This window comes from Lissotriton helveticus, chromosome 10, assembly GCF_964261635.1.
Source record: "Lissotriton helveticus chromosome 10, aLisHel1.1, whole genome shotgun sequence".
Classification (NCBI taxonomy): Eukaryota; Metazoa; Chordata; class Amphibia; order Caudata; family Salamandridae; genus Lissotriton; species Lissotriton helveticus.
In genome coordinates, this window is record NC_136071.1 from 667889379 (window position 1) to 667915265 (window position 25887).

The 25887-nt window shown below is 46.1% G+C and overlaps 1 protein-coding gene across 2 annotated transcripts in view; it reads right to left on the reverse strand.

The window, feature by feature from the left end:
* Positions 1–25887, reverse strand: part of WDR48 (WD repeat domain 48) — a 469392-nt gene that overhangs the window by 200862 nt on the left and 242643 nt on the right. For both annotated transcript variants that reach the window (XM_078663202.1, XM_078663203.1), the window contains exon 9: positions 10654–10725. In XM_078663202.1, coding sequence (XP_078519328.1) covers positions 10654–10725 — 72 coding nt within the window. The remainder of the gene's footprint in view (positions 1–10653; positions 10726–25887) is intronic.

Here is a 25887-nt window from a genome sequence, read left to right on the forward strand (position 1 = left end):
GTTAGTTTATCACTCCAGCCCATAGCCGCCGTTGCGCTATGCCATACCCGCACAGCTATAGCAGTAGGTCCCGAGAGGTGTGAACGCAAGGGTCCCGAATAAAGCGCCCTGTAGTAATCGCCACACGGAGCCGTCACTTACCCATTTCAAACGCTGGATTCAACGCCGGACCATACATCCCGTGGTTGATGGCAGCAAGGTGGGAGGCCCAATAATACCTACGAATATCCGGGAGCGCTATACCGCCATCCTACCAGGGAAGTGTCAATTTTGGAAGAGCGATGCGTGAACGTCCGTCCCATATTAATTGCCTCTAACGATTCTACTTCCCGAAAATATTTAGAGGGGATGACATCAAAACTATTCTGAAGTGCGTATAGGAAACGCGGTAAGGACATCATTTTAAAAAGGGCCGCACGCCCCAGGGGAGATAACAGTAATTTACGCCAACGCGCTACATCGGCGCGCAACCGTTGGAGTGGGGGGGGGAGTAAATTGCGTTCATAGCGAACCGCCGGATCCAACGAGATAAACACACCCAAGTATTTAAAGCCAGACTGCGACAACTGGATGGGACAGCCCCGCGGCAAACGAGGGACATCACCCGCAAGTACATAAATGTAGGATTTCGACCAATATATATAAGCATCTTTTAATTTCATGCAGTGCTGCAGATTCATATGCTCTGCGTACTCCTGCCATCTAGTGTTAGGGTCAGCATGGCTGCAACTTGTTTTTCTTTGAAGAACTCTTTCGAGTCACAAGGCCTCAGGGACTCCTCTTCTGGTCATGAATTTGCATGGGCACCAACTCGATTATTTTTCTCAGCCATTGGGTATGGAAAAACACCAGCGCCGTTCCCCGGTAAACAGGTTTCCCATCACAGCCCTAGAGCCCACGGTCTTCCTTTCAATCACCACGAAGACAGACGCATTTTCATTTCATACAACACCTGCTTCACTCTGAGTTTATAGTCATTGAGCCACCGGGCCACTCGTCTGTCGATACCCTTCAGGACAGCATGCCTTTCTGACCGACCTCGGAGAATGTAGACTTGGATCAGGTAATGGGAAGGACCTCTTTCAGGAGATACCTGCAGTGCCATTCCACATGACCCTGCCCCAATCTCCACGTCTGTAACTTGTGCCTCTCGAGAATGGCTGCCATGTTGAAAGATATGCGGTGCAAAGAATACAAATCACGAAAGTTTTGAGTGCATGTAGTACACCATGTTAAATAGAGTAGGTTGTTTCCTTAGCGCCAAAGCCTATTGCAATAAATCTGTCAGACAGGCCTACACCTCTGCTGACAACAGATTATCTGCCAAGAGATAGCTAGGCACATAACCATGTTAAATAGTTGTAATACTGTGAAACAGACATATTATTTGTAGCGAGGACGTTTATAAGGTTTGGATGTATAGTTCCAGAACTTCACTGAAGGTTTTGAGGCATTGCAGATTGGTGAATATTGAAGAATGTTGGGGTGGTTCACAAAGAGATGGTCATAATGGCACTGTAAGCATGGCTCTAAGGTTGTACGCCATTGAGCCCATCTAAGGACTGTGTGTGGTGTACTTCACCAAACTATGAGGGTTCTACAAGAGGGCCTAACAGAAGAGGTCTTTTCAGTGGTAAATGCATACCTGTCGACCACTTGACTTAAAATTGCAGGTCATGTGAATTTATTAAAAGGTAATTCTGTTAAGTGAATACAATAAGAACTCTTTTTTTTGGAGGGAGTTCAATGTTTTAAAGGGGGGCACCCCATTAAAGTCAATGGAGAAATTTTGTTTGTTAGGTGGGTGAACAACAGTAAAAAGAGGATAACACCCACTAAATGTGGGTGACTTGACACATATGCTATGTCTTTAGCAAGTGGTCAAAGCCTATGTCCCTTATCACTTGATTGGTGATCGAAAAGTGGCCACATCTGTAGTATGTTGAATTACTTTTAGTTCACAAACACTACAGGATACGGTTACATTGACTGAATGAGGTCATCAGTGATGTCATCAATGATTTAATTTAACATTCCATGAGTGATGTAATATGTGAGGTTATAAACTATGAATAGCTGGGGTGCCCGTTAGTTACCTCAGTAAGCTATAACTGGTGGATTTCTGTGCTTTAAAATTTGTAGTTATCTCCTTTCAATATCCAACTGCAACATCACTTTAACCTTTGTTCTTTAGTGAATTTCTTAACATGAGATAAGATCTTATTAACATACTTAACAAGAACGTCACTTCAACTTTTGTTTTTTTCCAAAGAATTTTTGATTTTTTTTACCCGATTCAAACCTGAGCATGCACCCAACCCCCTCTGACAACCTTCAGCCAGTGCCTTTGACCGTACGTGGCTTAAGGTTGCATGCTAGGCCTGGGCCCAAATACCCGGTAGGCAGCCATTTTTTTTCGGGTACCCTGTGGCACCACCTGAGGAAAAGCTTCACAACAGCTTCAGCAGGAATACGGAGATATACGTAGCCTGAAAATAAAAATAAAATGTACTTCTGTGTAGTCCCTCTGGGCTCCCGCTACAAGTGCCTGGGGGTAAGGGTTTACTAACCCTGCCCCCTTATGCCCTTGACACGGACAGAGTTCTCGAGTACTGTAATGGTGGGCACAACATTTTCTTCAAAGTTGTGGTCAGATCGAAAAGTCCAGCTGGACTTGTCCTGGAGGTACCAAAATGGAAGACGGCAGAAAAAGTTCCCACATCCAGTCAGCAGGCCCTACTTTTTAAGGTCGAGCATCAACCTTTTGTATCTCTTCTGTGGGCTTTGGCAAACCCACTGACTGCCATTGGTTGTTATCTGTGGCACTCATAAATGCTGGCTTGTTACTGGTGCTTTTGAGCAAAAGTCACTCCTTTGTGTGCAGAGTTCCCTCTCTGGCGATTTCACTCGGAGAACATTTTGGTTGGCCATCACACTGTACAGCTGTGATGGCCCTTCCTCCGTCCTCCTGTCTGGCAATTACAGCCAAATACACAGCTTGTTTAACCACCAGCTCCATTTGTTTCACCCACTCCCCGGCCTCTCTCCTGCCCTCCTTTTAAGTTCTCCCATTCCCCGCAAACTGGAACTGCACTTCACCGGCAACTTCTACAACAAATACAGCTGACAGAAACGAAATTAACCCCTTGTCTGCGGGGCCGATTTCCCCGCTGTGCTGGGGCGAGGCGCGCAAAGCGCCCCGGTGCTTATGACGAGCTCAGCTGGTCATGAGCCACGTTTCTCGTGTGCTCATGACGAGCTGAGCGCGTCATGACCACGCCCGTTCCTCAGAACAGCCAGCACAGCAGGTGAATTAGCCCCGCGTCTGAGCGTTCTAACGCTCATGACGAGCTCAGCTCGTCATGAGCACACGAGAACCGTGGCTCATGACGAGCTCAGCTCGTCATGAGCGTGGGAGGGGTTAATAGCCACAGCTGCGCCACCTCAGGCAGAGCGTGGGGGAGAGTGGCATTGCCAGGGCTTTGCTGCAAGAATGAGCCGCAGTGCAGGAGGACAAGTCAGGTCTCTGTTTATTCGCTGCCTGAGTGGATTTTGGTGAAAAAACACGGAGCAATTGCACCGTCCCACATGCAGTTATTACTTACTTCAGTGGGCACAGACATGGAACAGATTAGCGCATGCATTGGGCCTCTCCACTTCCGGTCACAGATAGAGAGGGGCTTATTTTATGGAAGGGAAAGCTTTTTAGTTAAAAACTTTAAGTGCATTGCTGGAGCACCGCTCCTCAGCTCTTCAAAGCCCCTTCATCGGAGTTATGTGTGCCTTGCTGCTAAACTTTCCCCCGGCGCCGCTCTCTGGGACTGGTGTTTGTGTGTACCACATAAGATTATGTCATCGCATTCCATATGTTAGAAATATGTATCATTCATGTTTTGTTATACACTTATTTAGCTCACCCTATTTAATTTGTTTGTTTGCAATATGTTAAAATGTGCATCATTCGTGTTTTATAACATCCCGATTGCGCTCACTAGGATATAACAGATTTTTCTTGCACCTCTGTATCATACATTATAAATTCCAGTTTGTGGTGTCTCTCAGAATCCAGTACATTGATTACAACAAATGCATTGCGCTTGCTGTTAACATGAGCAGTTGATGTTCATGTTGTAGGTTCGCATGCAGGGGCTTTGCAACCATCACATACTTTACAGCACTTTCTCTTTTTGCTTTTGTACACTCCTTCTGCTCCTCATTAGTCCATTTTCAGCCTGTCATCTTGCACGCTAGGCACCATCTAAGTCGTAAATCGTAACTCGAATACACCTGGATCCAACAGTTACTTTGTCCTGGGAGCCATACTAATAAAGGTGAGCACAGGTGAGAGTTGGATTCACTGGCATGAGTCATGGCATTTTTTAACCTCATATACTGGACGTTTGTGCAGAGATCTATATTCTCATGGCTGTTTACTTCTTCTCCTAGTTCGCTTATGAAGCTCTCGTCTGATCAGTGGTTCAGGTATTCACTACCACTTGTGTAACCAGGAGAGCACTCCTATTTTCATTTCAAATGGCACATTGTTTTCTGTTGCAGCTTTCAAGTACTATTGTTTGCTTGAGTTATCTCATCTGAATATACAGAGTCCAGTCAGTCCATTTTAGAAGGTTGGCAGGTATCCGTTAATAAGTCTCACTGTTATACTGGGCATGGTTTCATTCATATACATGGGCTATTGTTTGTGATGTTTCCACAAGGACTGAATCAGATTCTTAGCACGGTCACCATTGCAATTCTGGGTGGTGTATTTCTTGGGAGTCTCTTTTGAGAACTTTGATTGCCAGAGAAGGTGTTTACGATTTGTACATCTCATGGTATTGAGGGGGTAAATTATTTTCTTGTGGTATGTTTTTAATACATTTGGCATGCATTTTTCTCTCAAGTGCATTTTGTCACATGTTGACATTATTTGTCTTTGATTGGTTGTCATTCAACTACAGCCTCACGTGCCCATCGATTCTATATAAATTACCTTGTGCATATTCATGCTACAGCATGGATAGGCCTCCCCATGCACCCACTAGCAGAAAGCACCCTGTTCACAACACTATTTGAGAGCCACACTTGTTCGTTAAACACATGCCACAGCAGGGCATGCACATGCAAAGGTCCTAGTGAGGCTACTAAACTAATGATAGGCTGTAAGCAATCCATTTACTACCTGGGGGGGGGGGGCTTCACTTGCAGTTCAAATAGTATAAAGGAGCTGTATTATGCGCAGAATTTTCACCTGCCCTCTGTGCCTCCCGGACTCAATTTGTGTACTGTGTAATATAAAGGACCACCGCTCTGCCCAATACGTCATTCAGTGCCATCTTGCATTTTAAGCAACACATGGGACCATGTGCTGCTTCAGAAGGTCGTGGATCCCATATAACATCAATCACATGTAGACGTAGACAGCACATATGTTCCTTACATTCAGGCAACACACAGAAGCTGATATTACCACGGTTTTTCTGGCAGTCCGTGCTAGGTAAGGGACCTGTGAGCTGTTTTGGGGCTTTACTTGCATTCCGTGTATCAAAAGAGAATAAAGTACTTTCACAGCTTTTGTACCCCGTGTACCACCAAGGTCTCATACTTCATCTCGTCCAATGCATTCCATGGTAGTGATGGAAATTAATGCAGTCTGGGGCGCCTCCTTCATTCCTTACTACAAAGGGGCACCCCTTGCACTTCTTGTGGCATTGAGAAACTACAAACTGCATATGGCTTCCTTTCATTGTAGGTAACACAGTGAACCTACTTCCTGCTCAAGGCAATGCAAGCTTTACACGTGACGCAGGGGACCTGCTTTTTACCCACGGCTTCCATGCATTATGAGTAATTGCTGTCTGGGACTTTCGTGCATACCATGTACCACAAGGGGTCTACATACTGCCTAAGGATTTCCAAACAAAGCAAATGCCAGCAAAGTGCATTTAATCGCTCTGCCATCTTGTCAGGTCTCCTGATGGCATTTGCTATAGCAAGGCATTGTTTTAGGATTTGCTATTTTTCACACTATGACAGGTTGTTGGTGCTTGTGACATTTATAAAAGCAGAAAATCTCTGCAAGGTGGTGCCTATAAAATCTAACTACAGTACACTGGTTGTGCATGTACATAACAGAGAGCAGTGTGCAATGGAACTTGTAACTTTGCTTTTTCAGGAGTGGTGAACAGGTCGTTGGTAGGCATTCCTTACAGAGGAAGGTACTTGAGAAGGACTTGTAGTGGAGTTTCCATATGTGGACTTGGTGATGCGTCCCACTGCACAGGTCTGCAAAGCGGTTTTCCATTTCCAAGCAAATGCTCAGTCAACAAAGAAATGGTGTTGTGGGTTGCCCAGTGCAAAATCGGAGTCAGAACAGGCAGCTGGGGGGGAAGAGGTGGGCAGTGGCCTTTTAACCCACCCCACCTCTTCTGTATGTAATAAATGGCTGTCATGCTGTTAGTTTTTATGAGGACGATCTTGTCCTGACTGAGTTTGAGGAATGCTCTTAGGACTAAATGGATGCTCCACAGTTTAAGTGGTATCCCTAGTGCTGAGTGATCCGGGTGCCTTGTACAGTAACTTCATGAGGGTGTGCACTTCACCCCATGAGAGTTGCATCACTGTTGATGATTACTTGCAGAAGAGGGTCAAGCAAAAGCCTGCTGAGCAAATGATTGTTGCATTACACCATAGCAGTGAGTGCTGAACCCTAGAATATACTAACACTAGATATCCCCAACGAAGCATTCCACATATGCCCATTGCCTTGGAGGGCACTGCTGAAGTGGTCGCATGTGTAATCTGGCATGTGGCACAATTAGTATGCACAAGGTCATCATCCTCAACAGTTTCATCACACTTCTTACGGTGAGGCGACATGTCTGAAAAAGAGGCAATATTTGTTGGAATGCCAACGCACTTTGGGCCAGAAGTAGGTAGGTCGGTAACGGCCGAAAATCGGTATTTTCGGCCGTTACCGACCGGTAAATCAGAATTGGTATGTAGGGCCCAGAATTTTACAGATTCGGTAAATATACCGATCGGTAAATTTACCGAATCTGTAAAATACCAAATCGGTATTTTTACTGATTCGGTAATAATGAGATGTAGGTGGGACTCTTCTGAGTCCCACAAGCCTTACAGAATCGGTATTTTACCATTAAATATATTTGATGGTAAAATACCGATTCTGGTGTGCATGCACATGTGTGCATGCACACCTGTGCCATATGACAGGCAGACCTGCCCTTAGGGCAGGTATGCCTGCCACATGGCCCCCGAACCTTTTTTGGGGGTGCTAGAGGGTGTCAAAGTGACACCCCCTGCACCCTTGTCAAAATCGGTATTTACCGATTCGGTAAATACCGACCGGTAATGTCCCATTCATTCCCATGGGCTTCAAAGCCCATAGGAATGAATGGAGCATTACCGGTCGGTATTTACCGAATCGGTAAATACCGATATTTACCGATTCTGTAAAAAACACATCTGGATGGACCTACATGTCCACCCTTCATATTTACCGATTCTTAATTACCGAATCGGTAAAATTCGGTAATTAAGAATCGGTAAATATGTTTTACCTACATCGGGCCCTTTGTTCTTTGGGGTAAATTTACCCTGCAACAGTGTTTAGAGTAGATTCTGCTGGGGCTGAAAGTGTGACTATTTGACAAAGTTTAACTGCCTCTAGTAAAACTGAAAAAATTTAAATAAAGTTACTAAAAAAGTATTTTAGATAAGGCATGTTTTGCAGAACATTCTGGCTATGGAAATAGGAGCTCAGAGCAAAGCAGAGAACGAGCACTGATTGAAATTAAAATGTTTGGTTTTCATGAACAGGGAAGAGGCTTGATCATGCTCACAGATTACTGAAGTAACTGCAAGTACAGCAGAGCCATCAATGCTCCTTAACTGTGCTGAGCATGTTATGCTTTTGCTTTGATTTCTCAAATCGGTCCTAATTAAAGAACAAGGTATACCTAAGAGATGTTTGAAGCTTTCCATCACTAATTTGAAAAATGGCCAATGGTGAAGCTCTGCAAAAGTGGTAATTAGGATGTCATTTGTGGGCCATATTGAAAAATATTTCACTGGCCCCTATAAAATCTCTGTTATACCACTGCATTCGTGTAATGAAAGGACTTAATCATACAACATAGAATATATACAAAGGTGTAAAAGTAAAAGTCAGGAAGGGGCAAGAGATGCTCCAGGGACTGGGACCTATTGCATTGCAAATACTTGTTTGTTTAGGCTATAATTGTTAAATTAAAAAATAAGATCACTTTTATAAACTGCTCCTTTTCAAGTATATACAAGCACTGGTGACAACTTAAGCCGTGTGATTAAATTTCACACAATATGAAGCAGCAAATGACAAGCAAATTATGAATGACCTGGTTTTCCTTAAGAGCGTTTGATTATGTATATGCCAATACTTTTAATTCTGTTCAGAGACAGAATAGACTTTGGTGACGAGAGGAAGGCAACAGAGGCTGAAACCCATGAAACTGAATGTGCAGCAGAAGTCGGGGAGCTGTGGACAGAAGTAGGAGTGAAGAGCTGGAGTATTCAGAGTTTATAAGTTTTAAATTATGCACTAACTTCGCCATGCATGTTCGACCTGCGGTACCCATATTCACGTCCAGTAATGTAACGTTTGAACATTAAATCACGTATATTTAATGTTAAGTGAAAGGCAGGCAGTGTTCGTGCTCAGAATATCTTTTAACGTTGTGCTTTTAGGCGAGAAAAATATAGCGTTTTTTAAAAACTGTATTTAGGTGTTGGCTGTGCATTGTTGAGTTTGTGACGGAGGTCTGACAGCTTGTGAGTAAGGTGTGGCAGTCCCTGGTCATCCTGAGGTGACCCGTCCTGAACTTGTCTGTGATCCCAGGGCAGTTCAAAGCAGTGTGCATGCACGCACAAACAGGCAAACAGACATAAGGTCAGTCCCACATGCTCTGCATGAGCTACCCCAAATCCTGCCACTGTTACGCAAACAGGTTGTGAATGCCTTTCACACACTATGAGGTGTCTGAGCGCTCTGTGAAGCCACCAGGAGGTGTGCTGGACACAAACACACACACACATCACGTCCTCGACCCGCAATGTCTGACATCAAGCATTGTCTGGACAGGAGCACATGGGATGCGCCACACATAAGAGCTCACACACTCCCAAATCAAAGATGTCAGGTTGGCGACTGCCCTCTCCCTCCTGCAGCTCCCACTCAGACCTGCAGTACAGTGGGATGTCACCTGACTACAGCACACTGTACGGCATCTTGTGCCCTCAGTGAAGCACCAAGAAGGGTGAACATAGGGGCACATTAAGTGTCATGTCTACTGCCAACAACAGCACTCGTGTCTGGTCTCCAACCACTGTGCACAACACACAGAGTCTGTGACTGCACCGGATAAGGAACACCCAGGCTGTGAATGTCCTGCCAAGCACCCTTGTGATGCCACTGCGCCCCTATACACACTTGTTTCCGTGCTATGCTGCACAGTGTCTCCAGCCGGCAGTGGTGCCAATGAAGGCCCTCGGCCGGATCCCCACTGATTATGCAGTACAATTACCATCCATCAAAGAAACACAGGGGTAGTTGCATGGATGCACAGGCACACAAACAAAAACAGACACGTGCTACGTGGATGTCACTTAAGACCCTCTTCTCCATCAATGCTATTACAGTGCAGCCATGTCCTGGGGCACAGATGAACACACAGGCAGCACACGCCGAAGGGGCAGTGTCAGCCCCCCTCCCAATCCTCCAGTGCAGCAGATGGCAGTCTGTGGATGCTGCCTGCAGGGTCTCACAGCGGTCAGGGGTACATCATTAAATCAGGAGAGGGGTGGGTGGGGGGGGCGAGGGACTCGTACAATCTGCAAGAGGCATCACTCATAACACAGCGACGAGGGGCTTCTTCCAGGCGGGCAGAGCAGCACAAGCCTGTGCAAGCTTCAGCACCACTGCTCGGCTCTGCCTGCTCTCTGCCCACCCGTGTTTTCTTGCTCGCTGATGAGTCACAGCAGCACGAGCGAGTGCAGGCTTCCGCACCACTGCCCGGCTCTGCTTGCTCTCTGCCCACCTGTGCTCTCCTGCCCGGGGATGCGTCACAGCAGCAGTAGTATCATTGTTGTCACATTGTAGAATGAAGTGGGCGCCGTAAATCGCCACAGACCACAAATCGGGCGCCGTGGCGAAGTGTTGGTATTAAAAAACAAAAGCCCAAGTAGTCCCAAAAGGAAACTGAGAAAGCCCTACAGCGCAATAGAACTGTGGTTAGTCGGTGATGCTTACGTTGAAAACGGAAGTGAGGCATCGGACCAGCAACTAATAGGGAGGCCGGAAAATCACAGTAATGCTAAATAAGCCAATTGCAAGCAGGAGGCAAGCAGCTGGCGGGATTACCCTCACTATATGTATTACTAGATGTCTTTGAGAAACCGTGCATGCATGCTGCCTACGCGAGACCTACAATATGACAAAACGGAGCAAGGGTTGAATTACTCAGTGAAGCGCAATGAAAATAAAGTAATCTGCAATGTAACGTTAGCTTGAAGGACGATTGCAAGAAAAGTAATAGTCAGTGTAATGAATATTAAGAGTAAGTAGGCAGGACATTAATATAGTAAGTCTCTTACCCATTTATTTACAGAAGATTTGGTTGTTGCTACCCAAAGTGCTGTTGGAGGATCAGCTCTATCCAGTTCCATCTGTAAAGTAAATAAAGAAAGGAAAAAACGAAATGAATTGTTCAATTCCTTGCTTTGCTGCCAAGCTCTGTACTTTAACATCAAACACACACAGCAATCATTTCTATGTTAAGGAGAAATTAAGTCATCTACATTCTTGTTATTCAGAGACCATATGATTCAAATACATGGACAGTTTTGGGAACATTCTGCCTGATACAAGTCCGTGCCTGCAACGAGGGTGTTACTTGTACTTCAGAAGGAAAGCACTTGCAACCCATGCACCACACACGCAGACATTAATATCCCAAACATCAAAGGAAACATCACAACACAAACGTGAAACATTCTTCATGACAAAGGCCCAATTTCTGCAAAATCTACACACATTCTAGATGTCTGTTTTTCACGAAGACACAGTGCACAGCAGAAAGACTGCAAACACAAGCCTGATGAAGAGGCCCTCTTCAGGAGCCACCATCTACACCTTAAATAATGACATTTTTCACCTGACGTGTAGATTCCCAACGAATATTGAGAAAAAAACACCTGCGTCTGGCACAGTGAAAAAATGCAGAGTGAGGGTAAACTGCGTACAACGCCTGCCAAAATTCCATACAGACACACAATCTTCCAACTTCCTGCCAGAAAGCAAGCACATATGAGACAGAATTTGAAGGAAAAATCTGAAATGAACACCAAACACGACCTCTGCAGCTTTTCAGTATTAACAGAAATTATTAGACTTTCACTTGAAGTGCCAATAAATGGCTTAATGAAAATGCAATGCATAGACTGGGCTAAATTATGCTCTGAAATTTTGGTTTAAGGTTGCATTTCTAACATACGTAACAAATGACGCCAAACTCAGGCCAGATTATGAGACAGTGGTCAACCTACAGTGAAAGGACTTTAAGATCGAATATGTGCTTTAATCATCGTGAAACTACCCACAAAGTAAGGGCCTAAGGAGCAAAAGATACACCTCTATGCGGAAGACATGTATGCTCTACTGCCCCAAGAACTCTAATGGTGATGGTTTAAGAAAGCTAGCAGATCAGTGTGAATCAGGCCTCAAGATCTATATCTCATCCTTTCTCAATATCTCAGAAAGCCGGCTATACTCAAAACCTTAAACATGAATTGGATTTTAAATCTGAATAAGAAAAACAAATAAATGTGTGTAAACCAGCTAAAAATCGTTCCTCACAAAACAAATATAAACGATATAATATACTACTATAAATACAGTCCTTCTGTAACTTCCTCTGGAGATTTCATGGTTTTGCAGAATTAATAGTGTGGGAAAACATTTTATACCCTGCCTGTTGTGTGTTCGCACGTCATTCCAGTTACAATCCCAATATGCAAATGATCCTAACTCAGAAGAGAATGTTAGGCTTTCTTGTGCATATTGGCAGTCATGTTTCCGACGGTCAGATAATTTTAGTGGAGACAAGCAGGAGTCACCAGACTAGTAAAGAAGGACAGAGTGAGAGAAATCAACTGGGTACTTATCTACTTATAACATTACAAACATTAGTTAATGTCTCTTGTGTAACTGCACAATATACGGAACTGGGAGTAAGCCCAGGGAATAAATGTGTTTCTGGCGAACTTCAAAATTCAGTGTGGTGCTGAACAACTGTGAATTCTCACTTGGCATCTATGTCCAGAGATCTGTTAAATGGAAAAAATGCACGTTTGCACACTGTCAGCCAATTGTACATTGACAGAATTCTCCTTGCATTTGAAAAATGAAATACAAATTAAGAAAATCGTCTTCAAATAAACAGTTATAGAAATAGGGGCTTAGCAGACAACGAGCACCCAGAGGGGAAACTGTAATAATACTTTATTCGTCGAATGTTGCCATAAAATATAAGCATGAGCATACACAGGTTTCAACGTGTGTGTACCCAGACAGGAAACTTACAATAATACTCAATCTTTATTAGTCGAATTTCGTCATCAAATATAATAAAATATAAGCATGACCATACACCGGTTAAAACCAGAAGATTGAAAAGGACATATTGTATTAAAATTGAAGCTTAAAAAGAATGCTAAAATAAAATATACAATTAAATAAATAAAAAAAATGAATGCCAATTATGATCGACTGAATAGCTACCATATGCAGTACATTGAAGCACTTTTTACAAGTGCTCTTTGATTAACCCACCACATGGCCATTAGAAACCTTGAGACCGCAATAAAACACACAACTTGCTCAGGATCAGGCAGGATAATTAAAAAAATCTAATTTAAATTCTCTTACCACAAGGGCACGACATAGTGGAACAACCCATTTGATTCTAATGCTTTGATAGGTAGGGCAACAAAAAAAAAACTAAGTTCTATTATTTCAGACCATGAAATACAAAATGGGCATTCAATCAATCAAAGTACTTGTAGAGCACGCTACTTACCTGTGAGGGTCCCAAGGCGCTGAAGGGGAGGGGCAGTGGGGAGTGCTGCTACAGCTTGAAAAGCCAGGTCTTGAGGAGTCTTCTGAAGGTGAGTAGGTCTTGGGTCTGCCGTATGTGGGTAGGGAGGGTGTTCCAGGTGTTGGCGGCGAGGTAGGAGAAGGATCTGCCACCGGAGGTCGTTCGTTGGATGCTGGGGACAGCGGCGAGGGCGAGGCTGGCGGAGTGGAGCTGGCGGATGGGGGTGTGGAAGCTGAGTCTGCTGTTCAGGTAGGCTGGTCCGGTGTTGTGGAGTGGTTTGTGTGCGTGGGTGAGGAGTTTGAAGGTGATCCTCTTGTCGACGGGGAGCCAGTGTAGGTTTCTCAGGTGGGGGGTGATGTGGCTGCGGCGGGGGATGTTGACGATCAGTCAGGCGGAGGCGTTTTGGATGCGTTGTAGTCGTTGTAGGCGTTTGGCTGGGATTTCTGCGTAGAGTGCGTTGCCGTAGTCCAGTCTGCTGCTGACGAGGGCCTGTGTCACCGTTCTTCTTGTTTCGGTCGGGATCCACTTGTAGATCCTGCCGAGCATGCGGAGGGTGTTGTAGCTGGAGGAGGAGACGGCGTTGACCTGTTTAGACATGGAGAGGGAGGAGTCGAAGAAGAATCCTAGATTGCGTGTGTGGACGGTGGGTGTTGGTGCTGTTCCCATTGTGGTCGGCCACCAGGAGTCGTCCCAGGCTGAGGGGGTGGATCAGAGGATGAGGACCTCCATCTCGTCAGAGTTCAGCTTCAGACGGCTGCTCCTCATCCAGTCGGCGACGACCTTCATTCCTTCGTGGAGGTTGGTTTTGGTGAGGGAGAGGATGAGCTGGGTGTCGTCAGCGTAGGAAATTATGTTGAGGTCGTGATGGCAGGCCACTAGTGCAAGGGGGGCCATGTAGACGTTGAACAGCGTCGGGCTGAGGGATGAGCCCTGGGGGATGCCGCAGATGATGTCGGTGGCTTCGGCTCGGAAGGGTGGGAGGCGGACGCTCTGGGTTCTGCCGGTGAGGAAGAACGTGGTCCATCAAGGGCTTTCTCTTGGATTCCGGCTTCTAGGAGGCATGTCTTTAGAGTGCGATGGCAGACCGTGTCGAAGGCGGTTGACAGGTCCAGGAGGATGAGGGCTGATGTTTCGCCGTTGTCTAGTTGGAGCCTGATGTCGTCTGTGGCAGCGATGAGGGCTGTCTCGGTGCTGTGGTTACGTCTGAATCTGGACTGGGACGGGTCCAAAATGTTGTTGTCTTCCAGGTGGCGGGTCAGTTGCATGTTGACGATTTTCTCGATTAATTTAGCCGGGAATGAGAGCAGGAAATGGGCCAGAAGTTCTTAAGTTCCTTGGGGTCTGCTTTGGGCTTCTTGAAGAGGGCGTTGATTTCGGCGTGCTTCCAGCTTTCCGGGAATGTCGCTGTTTTGAAGGAGATGTTGAGAACCTTCCGTAGTTGGGGTGCGTTGGCTGCGTCTGCTTTGTTGAATACGTGGTGTGGGCACGGGTCAGACGGAGATCCTGAGTGGATTGAGTTCATGACCTTGCGTGTTTCGTTGACGTTGGACCAGGAGGTCAGGCGGTTGGTGCTGGTGGTGTTCACAGGGGAGGTGAAGTCTGGCGTAGTCCGGGCGGTCGTGGTGTTGAAGCTGTCGTGGATGTCAGTGATATTGCGGTGGAAGAAGATGGCCAGTGAGTCGCACAGTTCTTGTGAGAGCGGGACTGGTCATTGGCGCTGGGGTTGGAGAGTTCCTTTAAGATGCTGAAGAGCTCTTTGCTGTTGTGTGCGTTGTTATCCAAGCGGTCTTTGAAGGAGGATATCTTGGCTAATCTGATGAGGTGGTGATGTCTGCGGGTAGCGTCCTTGTGGGCTGCGTGGTTGTCTGGTGTGCGTTCGTGGAGCCATGTCTTCTCCAGTTTTAGGCATGCGCGTTTGGAGGCCGGGAGCTCGTTGGTGAACCATGTGGCTCTTTTGCTGGTGTGGCTGTTGTAGGGTTTCTTGAGCGGGGGCCGGGTGTTGGCGCAGTCGTTGATCCACTGTCTGAGGTTGAGGGCTGGGACGTCAGAGTTGGTGGGGTCGGTGGGTGGGTTCTTGGCGAGGGAGGTGAGGAGCTTGTCTTCGGTGACTTTGCTCCAGTAGCGGCGAAGCAGCTGTTGGGTGCGATGGTGCGTGGTTGGTTTCATGAAGGTGAAGTGGATGCAGCAGTGGTCGGTCCAGTGGAGTTCGGTGGTGTGATTGAAGGTGACGTGGGAGCCTGTGGAGAAGATGGGGTCAAGCGTGTGGCCGGCGGTGTGGGTGGTTGTGGTGACGAGTTGTCTGAGGCCGAGGTTGGAGAGGTTGTCGATCAGGGTGGCGGAGTTGGCGTCGTTGTTGTTCTCGAGGTGGAAGTTCAGGTCCCCGAAGGAGGATGTAGTCCGTGGAAGTGAGTGCGTGGGTGCTGGCGAGGTCTGAGATGGAGTCGCTGAACTGAGCCCGGGGTCCGGGGGGTCTGTAGATGAGTGTTCCTCTGAGGGTGGTGTTGGGGTCGGTGTGTATCCAGAAGTGCAGGTATTCGGCGGTGTTGAGGGTGTCGTCTGCGTGGGTGGCGACTTTGAGGGTTGACTTGTGGATGATGGCTATTCCTTCTCCTTGGAGGTTTGGTGGTTCTGTCGCAGGTGAAGCTGCAGGTGTGGCAGGAGAAGGGTCCGGGTAGGCAGAGGTGGGGGCGGGGGGGAAGACGGCAGCAGAAGGGCACAGGAATCGGCAATGCGAGCGGGTCAGCAGGTGACTAGTGGCGGCGACCTGCCTGCAAGCAGGGTCAAAGGTCGCTCCCGTGTACCGTCACTCGGCCTGTATTTAGAGGAGGCCTGGGAGGGAGGAGCAGCTGGGAGGCGGGAGTCCAATTGGTGCGGTGGGGGGCGGGGCCGCAGGGAGGCAGCGGCGGGAAGGCCGGATAGGGAGCGGTGGGGGAAAAGGGGGAGGAAGACGGCGGCAGAAGGGCACAAGAATTGGCAATGCGAGCGGGTCAGCAGGTGACGAGTGGAGGAGACCTGCCTGCAAGTAGGGTCAAACTGGTCGACCCCACCTGGCTGTGAACGAGGCAAGTGGAAGAGTTCCATATTTAAATTTTAGGTAGAGCTTTCTTGCGTTGCTGGGCTCTATTTCGTCCAGTAAGGAATTGTTTCTTTCCTGTAACTCCAGTTCTCTTGCAGGGGTATTTCCATAATAGGTCATAAACACGTGAATAGTCCGGCCCACGTGCCAGGACCCCGGAGCACTTCTTTAGATATATCTTTTTAAGTGGATAGTTTTCTCCTTTCTTTAGGAAGGCCTGTAAAGATACTAGAGATAGAAAAGACAATAATGCAGCCTAACTAAATAGGCTACAAAGTTCACAACTTCATCTTGACCTGAAAAAGATGCTGCGAATAATATGTTTTATGCAATTTTTAACTGTATTAACACCCAGAAAAGCCCCCCTTCACAAAACTCCTTTTTCATGATAGAGATGAAAGGATGGGGCAGTGTAGCCCCCATAGGCTGCCATTATATATCTTAAACTAGACGCTGTGCCTTTAAAAAAAAACTCAGATACCACCAGTATCCCATGATGCACAGTCCGTGGCAGTTACTTCAGTTCCTTTTGAAGGCGATGAGAAGCGAATGCCTATTTTGAACAAAGATAAGCCTGTCCATTCCACCGGGGAGGAGGGAGAGTTGCTTATGACTTATGGAAATACCCCTGCAAGAGAACTGGAGTTACAGGTAAGAAACTATTCCTTCTCTTGTAGGAGATTTCCATGTATAGTCATAAGCACTTGAATAGACTAGCAAGCCCATCCCTACATGCAGATGCGATGGAAGAGACAGAGACTTAAACTGTAATTTTAAGCAAAGAGATTACTAAGGGAAGCCTGTCCTATTTGAGCATCTGCCTTGGCATCGGAATCTAGGCAGAAGAGTCTTGTGAATGTGTGGACTGACTTCCAAGTAGTAGCCTTACACATCTCCGAAATGGGTACATTATGAAGCAAAGGCGCAGTAGCTGCCTTCCCCCTAGTAGAATCAGCCCTAGGCCTACCAAAAAGGATTTGTTCGCTTTCTGATAACAGAGCAAAATACAAGAAACAATCCACCTGGAGATATATTGTTTAGAAGTGGCTAGCCCTATACGGAGAGGACCATAGTTTTCAAATAACTGATCCGCTCTCCTTATATCTTCAGTTTTGTCTAGATAAAATTTCAAAACCCTTCTTGCATCTAGGGAATGAAGCGATCTCTCCGCTGGAGAGGAAGGAGGCTGGATGAAAGTAGGTAAGGTAGTAGTTTGGTGTCCCTAAAAATGTGAAATTACCTTAGGGAGGAATTTCGGATGAGTCCTCTTAACTACTTAAGTTGTATGAAAGACTGTATATGGTTCTTGACAGCAAAGTGCCTGAATTTCACTAACTCTGCGGGCGGAGGTGATCGCCACGAGGATAGCTGTTTTAAAGGACAGATGCTGAAGAGTAGCCTTATTAATGGGTGCAAAGGGCTCTTGCATTAAACAAGAGAGCACCACATTAAGCTCCCATGGAGAAGGACTTCTAATGGGAGGAAAAACCTTTTTCAAACCCTCCAAGAAATCTTCAATAACAGGAACTCTGCAAAAGGAAGTTTGTGAAGGGCATTTCGTGTAAGCAGTCAAGGCTGGCAAGTGGACCTTAATGGAAGAAAAATGGAGGCCAGATTGTGCTGGGTGAACCAAGCATGGAAGTATGACATCTTCCTTGCAAGAAGTAGGATCTTCATTCTTTGATTAGCACCAAATACAGAATCTCTTCCATTAGTGAGCATAAGCAGAGCGTGTGGATGGCCGCTTAACTTCCTTAAGAATGTCCATGCAGTTTTGAGGTAAGTTCAAGTGTCCATACTGCACTAGCCCAGGAGCCATGCTGCCAAATTCAAAGAGGAGAGGTTGGGGTGTACCATCTGACCTCCGAATTTCGTTAGTAGGTGTGTTTTGCATGACAGTCTGAGATGAGGACGGATAGACCGTAAAGGAGGTCTGTGAACCACCATTGACGTGGCCATTCTGGGGCTATGAGAATCATCTTGGCCCGTGTTTGAGAGAGCTTGGTGAGAGCTGTCGGGATCAGGAGAATCAGAGGAAAGGCGTAGAGAAATCTGCCTGACCAGTTGATCCATAGGGCATGCCACAGGGTTCCCGGTTGGTTGAACCTGGAGGCAAAGTTTTGGCATTTGCGGTTTTCTGAGGTGGTGAATAAATAGACCTTTGGAGTACCCCAATTCTCGAATAGGTCTCGTGCCACATCGTCGTTTAGGACCCACTCGTTATTTTCCTGAAGGAATTTGCTTAGTGAGTCGGCCTGAGCATTTTGAACACCTGGGAGATGGGTTGCTGTTATGGTCAGATTTCCGGCTAGAAGCCACTTCTATATTGTCTGGGCTTCCCGAGACAATGGTCTGGATCTCGAGCCTCCCTGCTTGTTGAGGTAGAACACTGTTGTTGTATTGTCCGTCTGTACAAGCAGGGAGTTGGCATGGAATGATGGTTGAAAAGCTTTCAGAGCCAAGTGAACTGCTCGCAGCTCTAGCAGATTGATGTGGTAAGTGGATTCCTTGTGTGTCCATCTGCCTGGAATTTGAAGGTGATCTGTATGGGCTCCCCATCCCAGAAGAGAGGCATCCATGACTATAGTTTGAGTCGGTATACCCTTGTGAAAGGGAGTCCCTCATAGGAGATTGGTGGGCGAGCAGCACCATTTGAGGGACTGGAGGGCATGTGGTGGCAGTTGAATCCGATCTTCCCAATTCCCCGCTCGCTGGTCCCACTGGTCCTCCAGACATTCCTGCAGGGGTCTCATGTGGCGACGTACGTTCGGTGTGAGAAATACGCAGGACGCCATGGAGCCCAGAAGAGAGGAGACCTTCCTGACAGTCGGGTGCGACACTGACATGAGAGCCTGAGCCTTCCGAAGGATCGAGAAGAGTCTCTCCTCCGAAGGATACCCATTTGCTGTGTGAAAATCTATGGATGCTCCCAGATATTGTAGGCACTGTAGAGGAGTCGAGGTAGACTGTTTGATTCACGTGAAATCCTAAACGACGGAGAAGGTCGGTGGTCCAGTTGAAATGTGTTTGAGCCTCCTGACAAGTGGATGCCTTGATCAGCCAATCGTCTAGATAGGGGTGAACAAACACTGTTTTATCAAGTGTGCAGCCACCACCGCCATGCACTTGGAGAAGGTCCTGGTTGCTGACTTTAGGCCAAACGGAAGCACACAGTATTGGTAGTAGGTGTTTCCCACTGCACATCTCAAGAACTTGCGATCTTTCTTTATGATGGTAATGTGGAAGTATGCGTTTTGTAGGTCTACTGCACATAACCAATCATCGCGCTGTAGTTGAGGATAGTTCTGGTGTAGTGCTAACATCCGGAAACTTTCCCTCTGAATCCATTTCTTTGCCTCCTTCAGATCGAGAATTGGTCTGAACTCGTTCTGGTCTTCCTTTTTGATGAGAAAGAATCTTCGAATACAGCACTTTTCCTCGTTGCAGCAAAGGAACAGGTTCTACTGCCTGTTTTCGTGAGAGAATGTTCACTTTCGCTTGTAATTGCGATAGGTGGAATCTTGATTGTTTTGGAGGCACGGATGGTGGAGGGCTGATAAATCGTACAGAATATCCATTGTGCACAATATTCAGAACCCAATTGTCTTGTGTGATACTTAACCACTCTGCCAAGAAGTGTTGAATGCTTCCCCCTACTGGAGTGGGTAACAGAAGAGGGGGGAAGATAGGATTCAGGGCTTGGAACAAGTAGGTAGCTTGCCGCCTTGTGAAGTTTGTTGTCCTGACCTTCCTCTAGGTTGCCTTTATTGATACGGTTGGTAGGATCTTTGATACGATTGCTGTGTACCAGACTGACGACCCTGATACCACAGAGGGATTTGAACCCTCTGTGTTGTATATCATCTTGATAAAGGACAAAAGGATCTTCGCTGTTCCTTGGGTCTCTTGAGACCCACCGCTTTCAATGTCTCCATTTATGCTTTCACGCGTGCCATCTTCTCATCTGCATGAGAACTGAAGATTTTGAATACGCGGCTGCGCTTCAGGCTTCAATGAAGTCAAGAGAAGCCATGAATGCCTCCTGAGTGCCACTCCATGACAATATCCATGCACATATTTCAAAAAGAGAGACAGGGAGAGTAAGCGGACACTCTTGTTCCCCGGTCAATATTTCATAAGCAACAGAAGAGTGTCCATGAGAGAGGACTGCGCCAATCACAGGAGCATTAGAACATCCTCACTGGGATGTTAAAGAAAGCCCTCACTCACCACCTAGTGATGACATGCTTCATCATCGGGCCCCACCAAAGAGACCGAATGTCTCTTTGGTGTGCTGCAACGCCAGAATTACTGCGGAGCGGGATGGTGAGTAGAGGGCGTGTTGTGTGCAAAATTATACTAGTGAGTGATGGAGGTTAAAAATGTCAGTAGTGTATCAAAGAAAAACTTTATTAAATGATCACTAAAGACAATGAAATTAAAAAATATGTGAGGGACCAGTCCACTTTAATTGAGTGGTGGGTTCCTACAATGTTGTCGACATGTTTCTTGCCATTGAAACGGTGTTAATTTACCCGGCAATTCTTCAGGACTGGGTGTGTGATAAACCCCGGCGGTATGAGCACGCTAAGGCCCACCCTAACCTAGGGACGTGAAAGTGAAAAAAATTAAATCAAATAGTGTCAAAAAGTGCAAAAAATTAGGAATAGAGACTTATCCCTAATTACTCCTGGTTTAGGAGGCTTCTACTGATCGTTTCTGCACTTTCTGGGTGTTATGAATAAACACCATGGGTCTCAGGAGGGGGGTGGAAGCGTATTCGGCACACCGCCCTCGACGCTCGGCACCCGTGGTCCACCTACGTCGCCCTCAGACTGGACTCCGCAGTAATTCTGGCGTTGCAGCACACCAAAGAGACATTCGGTCTCTTTGGTGGGGCCCGATGATGAAGCATGTCATCACTAGGTGGTGAGTGAGGGCTTTCTTTAACATCCCAGTGAGGATGTTCTAATGCTCCTGTGATTGGCGCAGTCCTCTCTCATGGACACTCTTCTGTTGCTTATGAAATATCCATGCACAGCTAGAAGTGATGTGTCAGCAGCAGCGCTAATAACCTGGTTAGAGACCATAAGTCATTCCATTAATATTTCAATGAAATCCTTCCTCTTATCTCTAGGTAGATGTTCAGCAAATTGTTGGAGCGACTTCCATAGTGCTCGGTCATATCCACCTAAAAGTGCTGTTGCTCTAACAGCCTTCATGGAAGTCGCTGCTGTGCTGCACACTTTTCTTACTACTGCGTCTATTTTACAACTCTCTTTATAAGGTGGAACTGTGGAAGTTGGAGCTGTGGTATGTTGTTTCTTAGCAGGCACCACAATCACTTAGTCTAGGGGCGGGTCCACCCTTAGGAATGTGGGGTCCTGTTCCAGGGGGTGATACTTCTTTTGCAGCCTGGATGGGGCTGGCTTAATAGAAGATGGTATACGGAAAAGTACCGTTGCAGGTTCTAATAGGCCTGGTACCACAGGAAGCAAAGGGCGAGATGCTCTTCTTTGCTGTAGACTCTCAAATATGAATGAAGTTGTTTGGGTAGGAACAAACATGGGAATGTTCAATTTTGAAGCTCCTCAAACCAAAACTTCTTGAAAAGTCGAGATATCATCAAGTGGAGAAATCCTTTGAGGAGGAGAGTCCGATAAAGTAGGTGAGTATCTTCCTGTACTCGTAGAAGAAGTATCCCTGGTGTGGCAAGACCAGGAAATTCCACCTTGATGTCGGTGGTGGGAATGCGTAGAGGAGCATCTACGTCGATGAGAATGAACCCTTGTACGAAACCTGGATCTTAGCCTTCTTGGTGGAGTAGAAGGCGTAGGAGGAGGTGGAGAAGGAGTTGGAGGAGGAGGTGTTGGAGGAGAAGAATGAGGCGGAGGCTGATCATCTGGACGATGGGAGGACACTGAGCAGCGGATACGGTCATAGACGGAGAGTATGTCAGAGAATACTCAGAATCAGATGTGTAGATTCATCTCCTCCTTTTCCGAGCCTTCTAGGGAGTCACCGTTTCCACAGGAGAACCATCTTTCCCCCTTGACGTTGATCTGCTAGTCAACGGTGCCCTTCGACGTCGTCTTGAAAAAGAACTTCCTCCTGACGTTGACTGTAGACTCTTTGAAGAGGATCGAGTCTGATCAATTGTTTTTTCCTCGACGTCAATAGACTACGACGTGGAAACTACGATCGACGATGTGTCGACGTCTATCGATGGTCATGGGTAGACATTGAGTGATGTGATGTTCTCAACGGCGATCTTGTGACCATCTGCAGTGGGCTTCTCGATGGCGAACGTGTTCTCGCTGTTGGCGCAGCCACTGTCATCTACCTTCCCCTCGACGTAAATGTCAACGTCGTTTTGACCCAGAGACCAGGGTCGACGGCGAACAGGTCGCTGCTGCTCCTCTCGACGTCAGGGTCTTCGACGTAGACCAGGAACAATGCAGTTTTTCAGCCTGTCTTCTGCTGGGGAGACCCCCAGAGGCTGAAGATAGGGCCCTGGTAGAAGACTGACCCTCTCCTCGCCCTGAAGCCCCACCTGATGACTGGAACTGCTGTTTTCTTTGTTTTTATGCTCCTTGAAGGCGAATCCTCTCCCTGTCATGCAGAGTACGCTTAGAAAAGGTTTTGCAGATGGAACAGGAGTCAGGAACGTGAGTAGCAGGTAGACCAATAATACATACTCTATGAGGATCAGATTTCCTTCCACAGCCTGGACACTTATCAAAAAGAGATGGCATTTTTTAAAGGAACTGTGATATTTTCTGTCAGAAAATGATAGGAAAAGGTAGAGAAGGACCAAAGACGTTGACTGAAACACTTAGAGTTAAACTTCTGAAGAGATTTTCGATGAAAAAAAACAAATTTGGTCAAGCTCAATGCTCCAGGGTCCTGTTAGAAGGAGCCGGAAAAAAGAACTGAATTAACTGCCACTGACTGTGCATCATGGGATACTGTTGGTCTCTGAGTTTTCTTAAAGGCACAGCGTCCCGTTTAAGACATATAATAGCAGCCTATGGGACTACTCTGTCCCATCCTTTCATCTCTATAATGAAAAAGGAGTTTTGTGAAGGGGGCTTTTCTGGGTGTTAAACACCATTAAGAATTGCAAAAAACATAGTATTCTGGCATTTATTTATTTATTTATTTTTGAATCTTATAAAGCGCACGGCTACCTCCGACGGAGGTGTCCCGGCGCTAAGATTACCCGAATGCCACCCAGAGAAGATACCAGGAGTAAATCCTACAGAAAAGAAATAAAAGAAGCAGACACTATTATGACCGATTAGTAAACAACCAGGTTTTGAGTTTACGTCGGAAGACCGTCTCAGATTCAATGAACCTAAGATCCAAAGGTAAGCTATTCCAGAGTTTGGCAGCCGTGACGGTGAAAGTTCTGCCGCCACACCTGGAAAGTCTGAATCTTGGGACGATCAGTAAACGAAGGCTGTTAGATCTGAGATGTCTAACTGAAGATTAAATTTTAAGGCGTTTACTCAGGTAAGACGGGCCTATTCCATGAATAGCACGAAATGCCAAGGTCAAGATCTTAAAATCAATACGCCGAGCTATAGGGAGCCAGTGAAGCTCATCTCTATACGCTCTGACTGAGGAGCGAGCAGGGATATTGCCAATAAGCCGAGCCGCGGCGTTTTGGACAATCTGCAGGCGATCAATCAAATACTGGGGGGCACCCGCATACAGACTGTTAGCATAGTCCAAATGTGTGGTGATAAGTGCCTGGACCACCGTTTTGCGGGAAGATTGAGGAAGATACGGGAATATCTTCCTGATCATGCGCAATTTCGCAAAGCAAGCCCCCGCAACCTTGTTGACTTGGGACTTACCAGACAAGGTGTTATCAAATGTAAAGCCTAGGTTGCGGGCAGCCCGAACTGGCTTAGGAGGGGGATCCAGAACAGTGGGCCACCACAGGCTGGCCGGGGGAGGAGATTTCTGACCGAAGAAAAGGACCTCAGTTTTTTCGGCATTGAGCGCCAGGTGGTTAGCGGACATCCACGTGCAGATATTGCCAAGGCAGTTTCTAAAATTAGAAAAATGGGAGTCAGAGTGGCCTCTGAATGAAAAAATAAGCTGAGTATCATCAGCATAGGAGACCACTCTGACATCTTTTTCACTTCAAGATGAAGTTGTGGCCTTTGTAGCTATTTAGTTAGGTTGCATTGTTGTCTTTTCTATCTCTTAAGTGTCTTTACAGGCCTTCCTGAAGAAAGGCGAAAAATATCCACTTAAGAAGATATATCTAAAGTGCTCCAGGGTCCCGGCACGTGAGCGGGACTATTCAAGTGCTTATGACTATACATCGAAATCTCCTGCAAGAGAACAGCTCTAACACAAAGATCTCTTTCCACATGAGCATCATGGAGCCCAGGTTGAAACGACTTTACAGTAGGCTCATTTGGTAGGAGTAAGAAAACTGAAAAACACAACTTCTCCAATAACTTAAAAAGGGGACAGTACGTCTCCAAAACTAATAAACCATAATTCAGATCAATTCATTACATATTTTATTCATCACCTATAACAACAATCATTCTGGTCGTGTACATGATATATATATATATATATATATATAATATTTATATTTACGTTATATACACAATAGTTTTCATATATACGCGAGCTTCATCCTGAGAACAAATAAAAGATCAAACACAAACCTACATGGAAAAACTGTACAGAAAATTATTTACAATAACGGCAATACAACACACTCACAACCAAACATACTTAACACCAAAAATACATATCCAGACAGTAATTTATAACACACAATTATATAATCAAAATATTTTATTTTCAAGTGATTCTGTAATTATTTAATTTGATGTACACAAGTGTTCATTCACTTTCAGCATTTAAAAGTCAATGTCATGGTCCCTCTTTTTTTGATTGTGAGGCTCATTTGGTATGACCAGTAAGCTCTCTTTACTTTGCCTTTGGGAATCACGCATGCCTCTTCAGGGGGAACTCAGAGGCTCAAGATCAATATTCACAAGTGATGATCTCACGTGCTTAACCAATGGAAGGTCACCCGCTTCTGGCAGACGCAAAACATCTGCAAGTCCTTATCGGTAAAGGCTCAAATCCGGGGTTGCCCATTTCATCCTCCAAAACAAGAGAGGCAGTAAACTTGCTAGATCAGAGAAATTTTTGAGCCCCAAATCCATCTGCAAGTGGGAGCAATGCTGTACTTATTGGCAAGCCAAACAGTTGCCACATAAAGCATTTCTCTGTAGCGTCCAGCGAGGATGCTTTACTGTGCCCCTGGAGTTAAAATCCATACAAAGCTGATCCCAACGCCTGGTATTTGTAGAAATGCAAGGCCAGTGAAATAAGGCGAAATTTGAAAGCCTTAAATGTCTTCAATAATCTCCCAGTAGTTTGATCTAGATTAAGTCCACAAATTGCAATGCGGGACTGCCAATTAAAGTGCTCGGTCAAAATAACACCCAAACATTCAAAGGAGTGAACTCGCTCCAGGGGGTTCCCTCTAAGCGTAGGATTTGGGCAGGTGGAACGGCAAGGATTAAAAGGCCATAAACTTCATGTTTGCGGAGTTAATAACTAGGTCCCTTGCCCTACAAAAACTGTCAAACCTATCAAGGATTTCTTGCACTC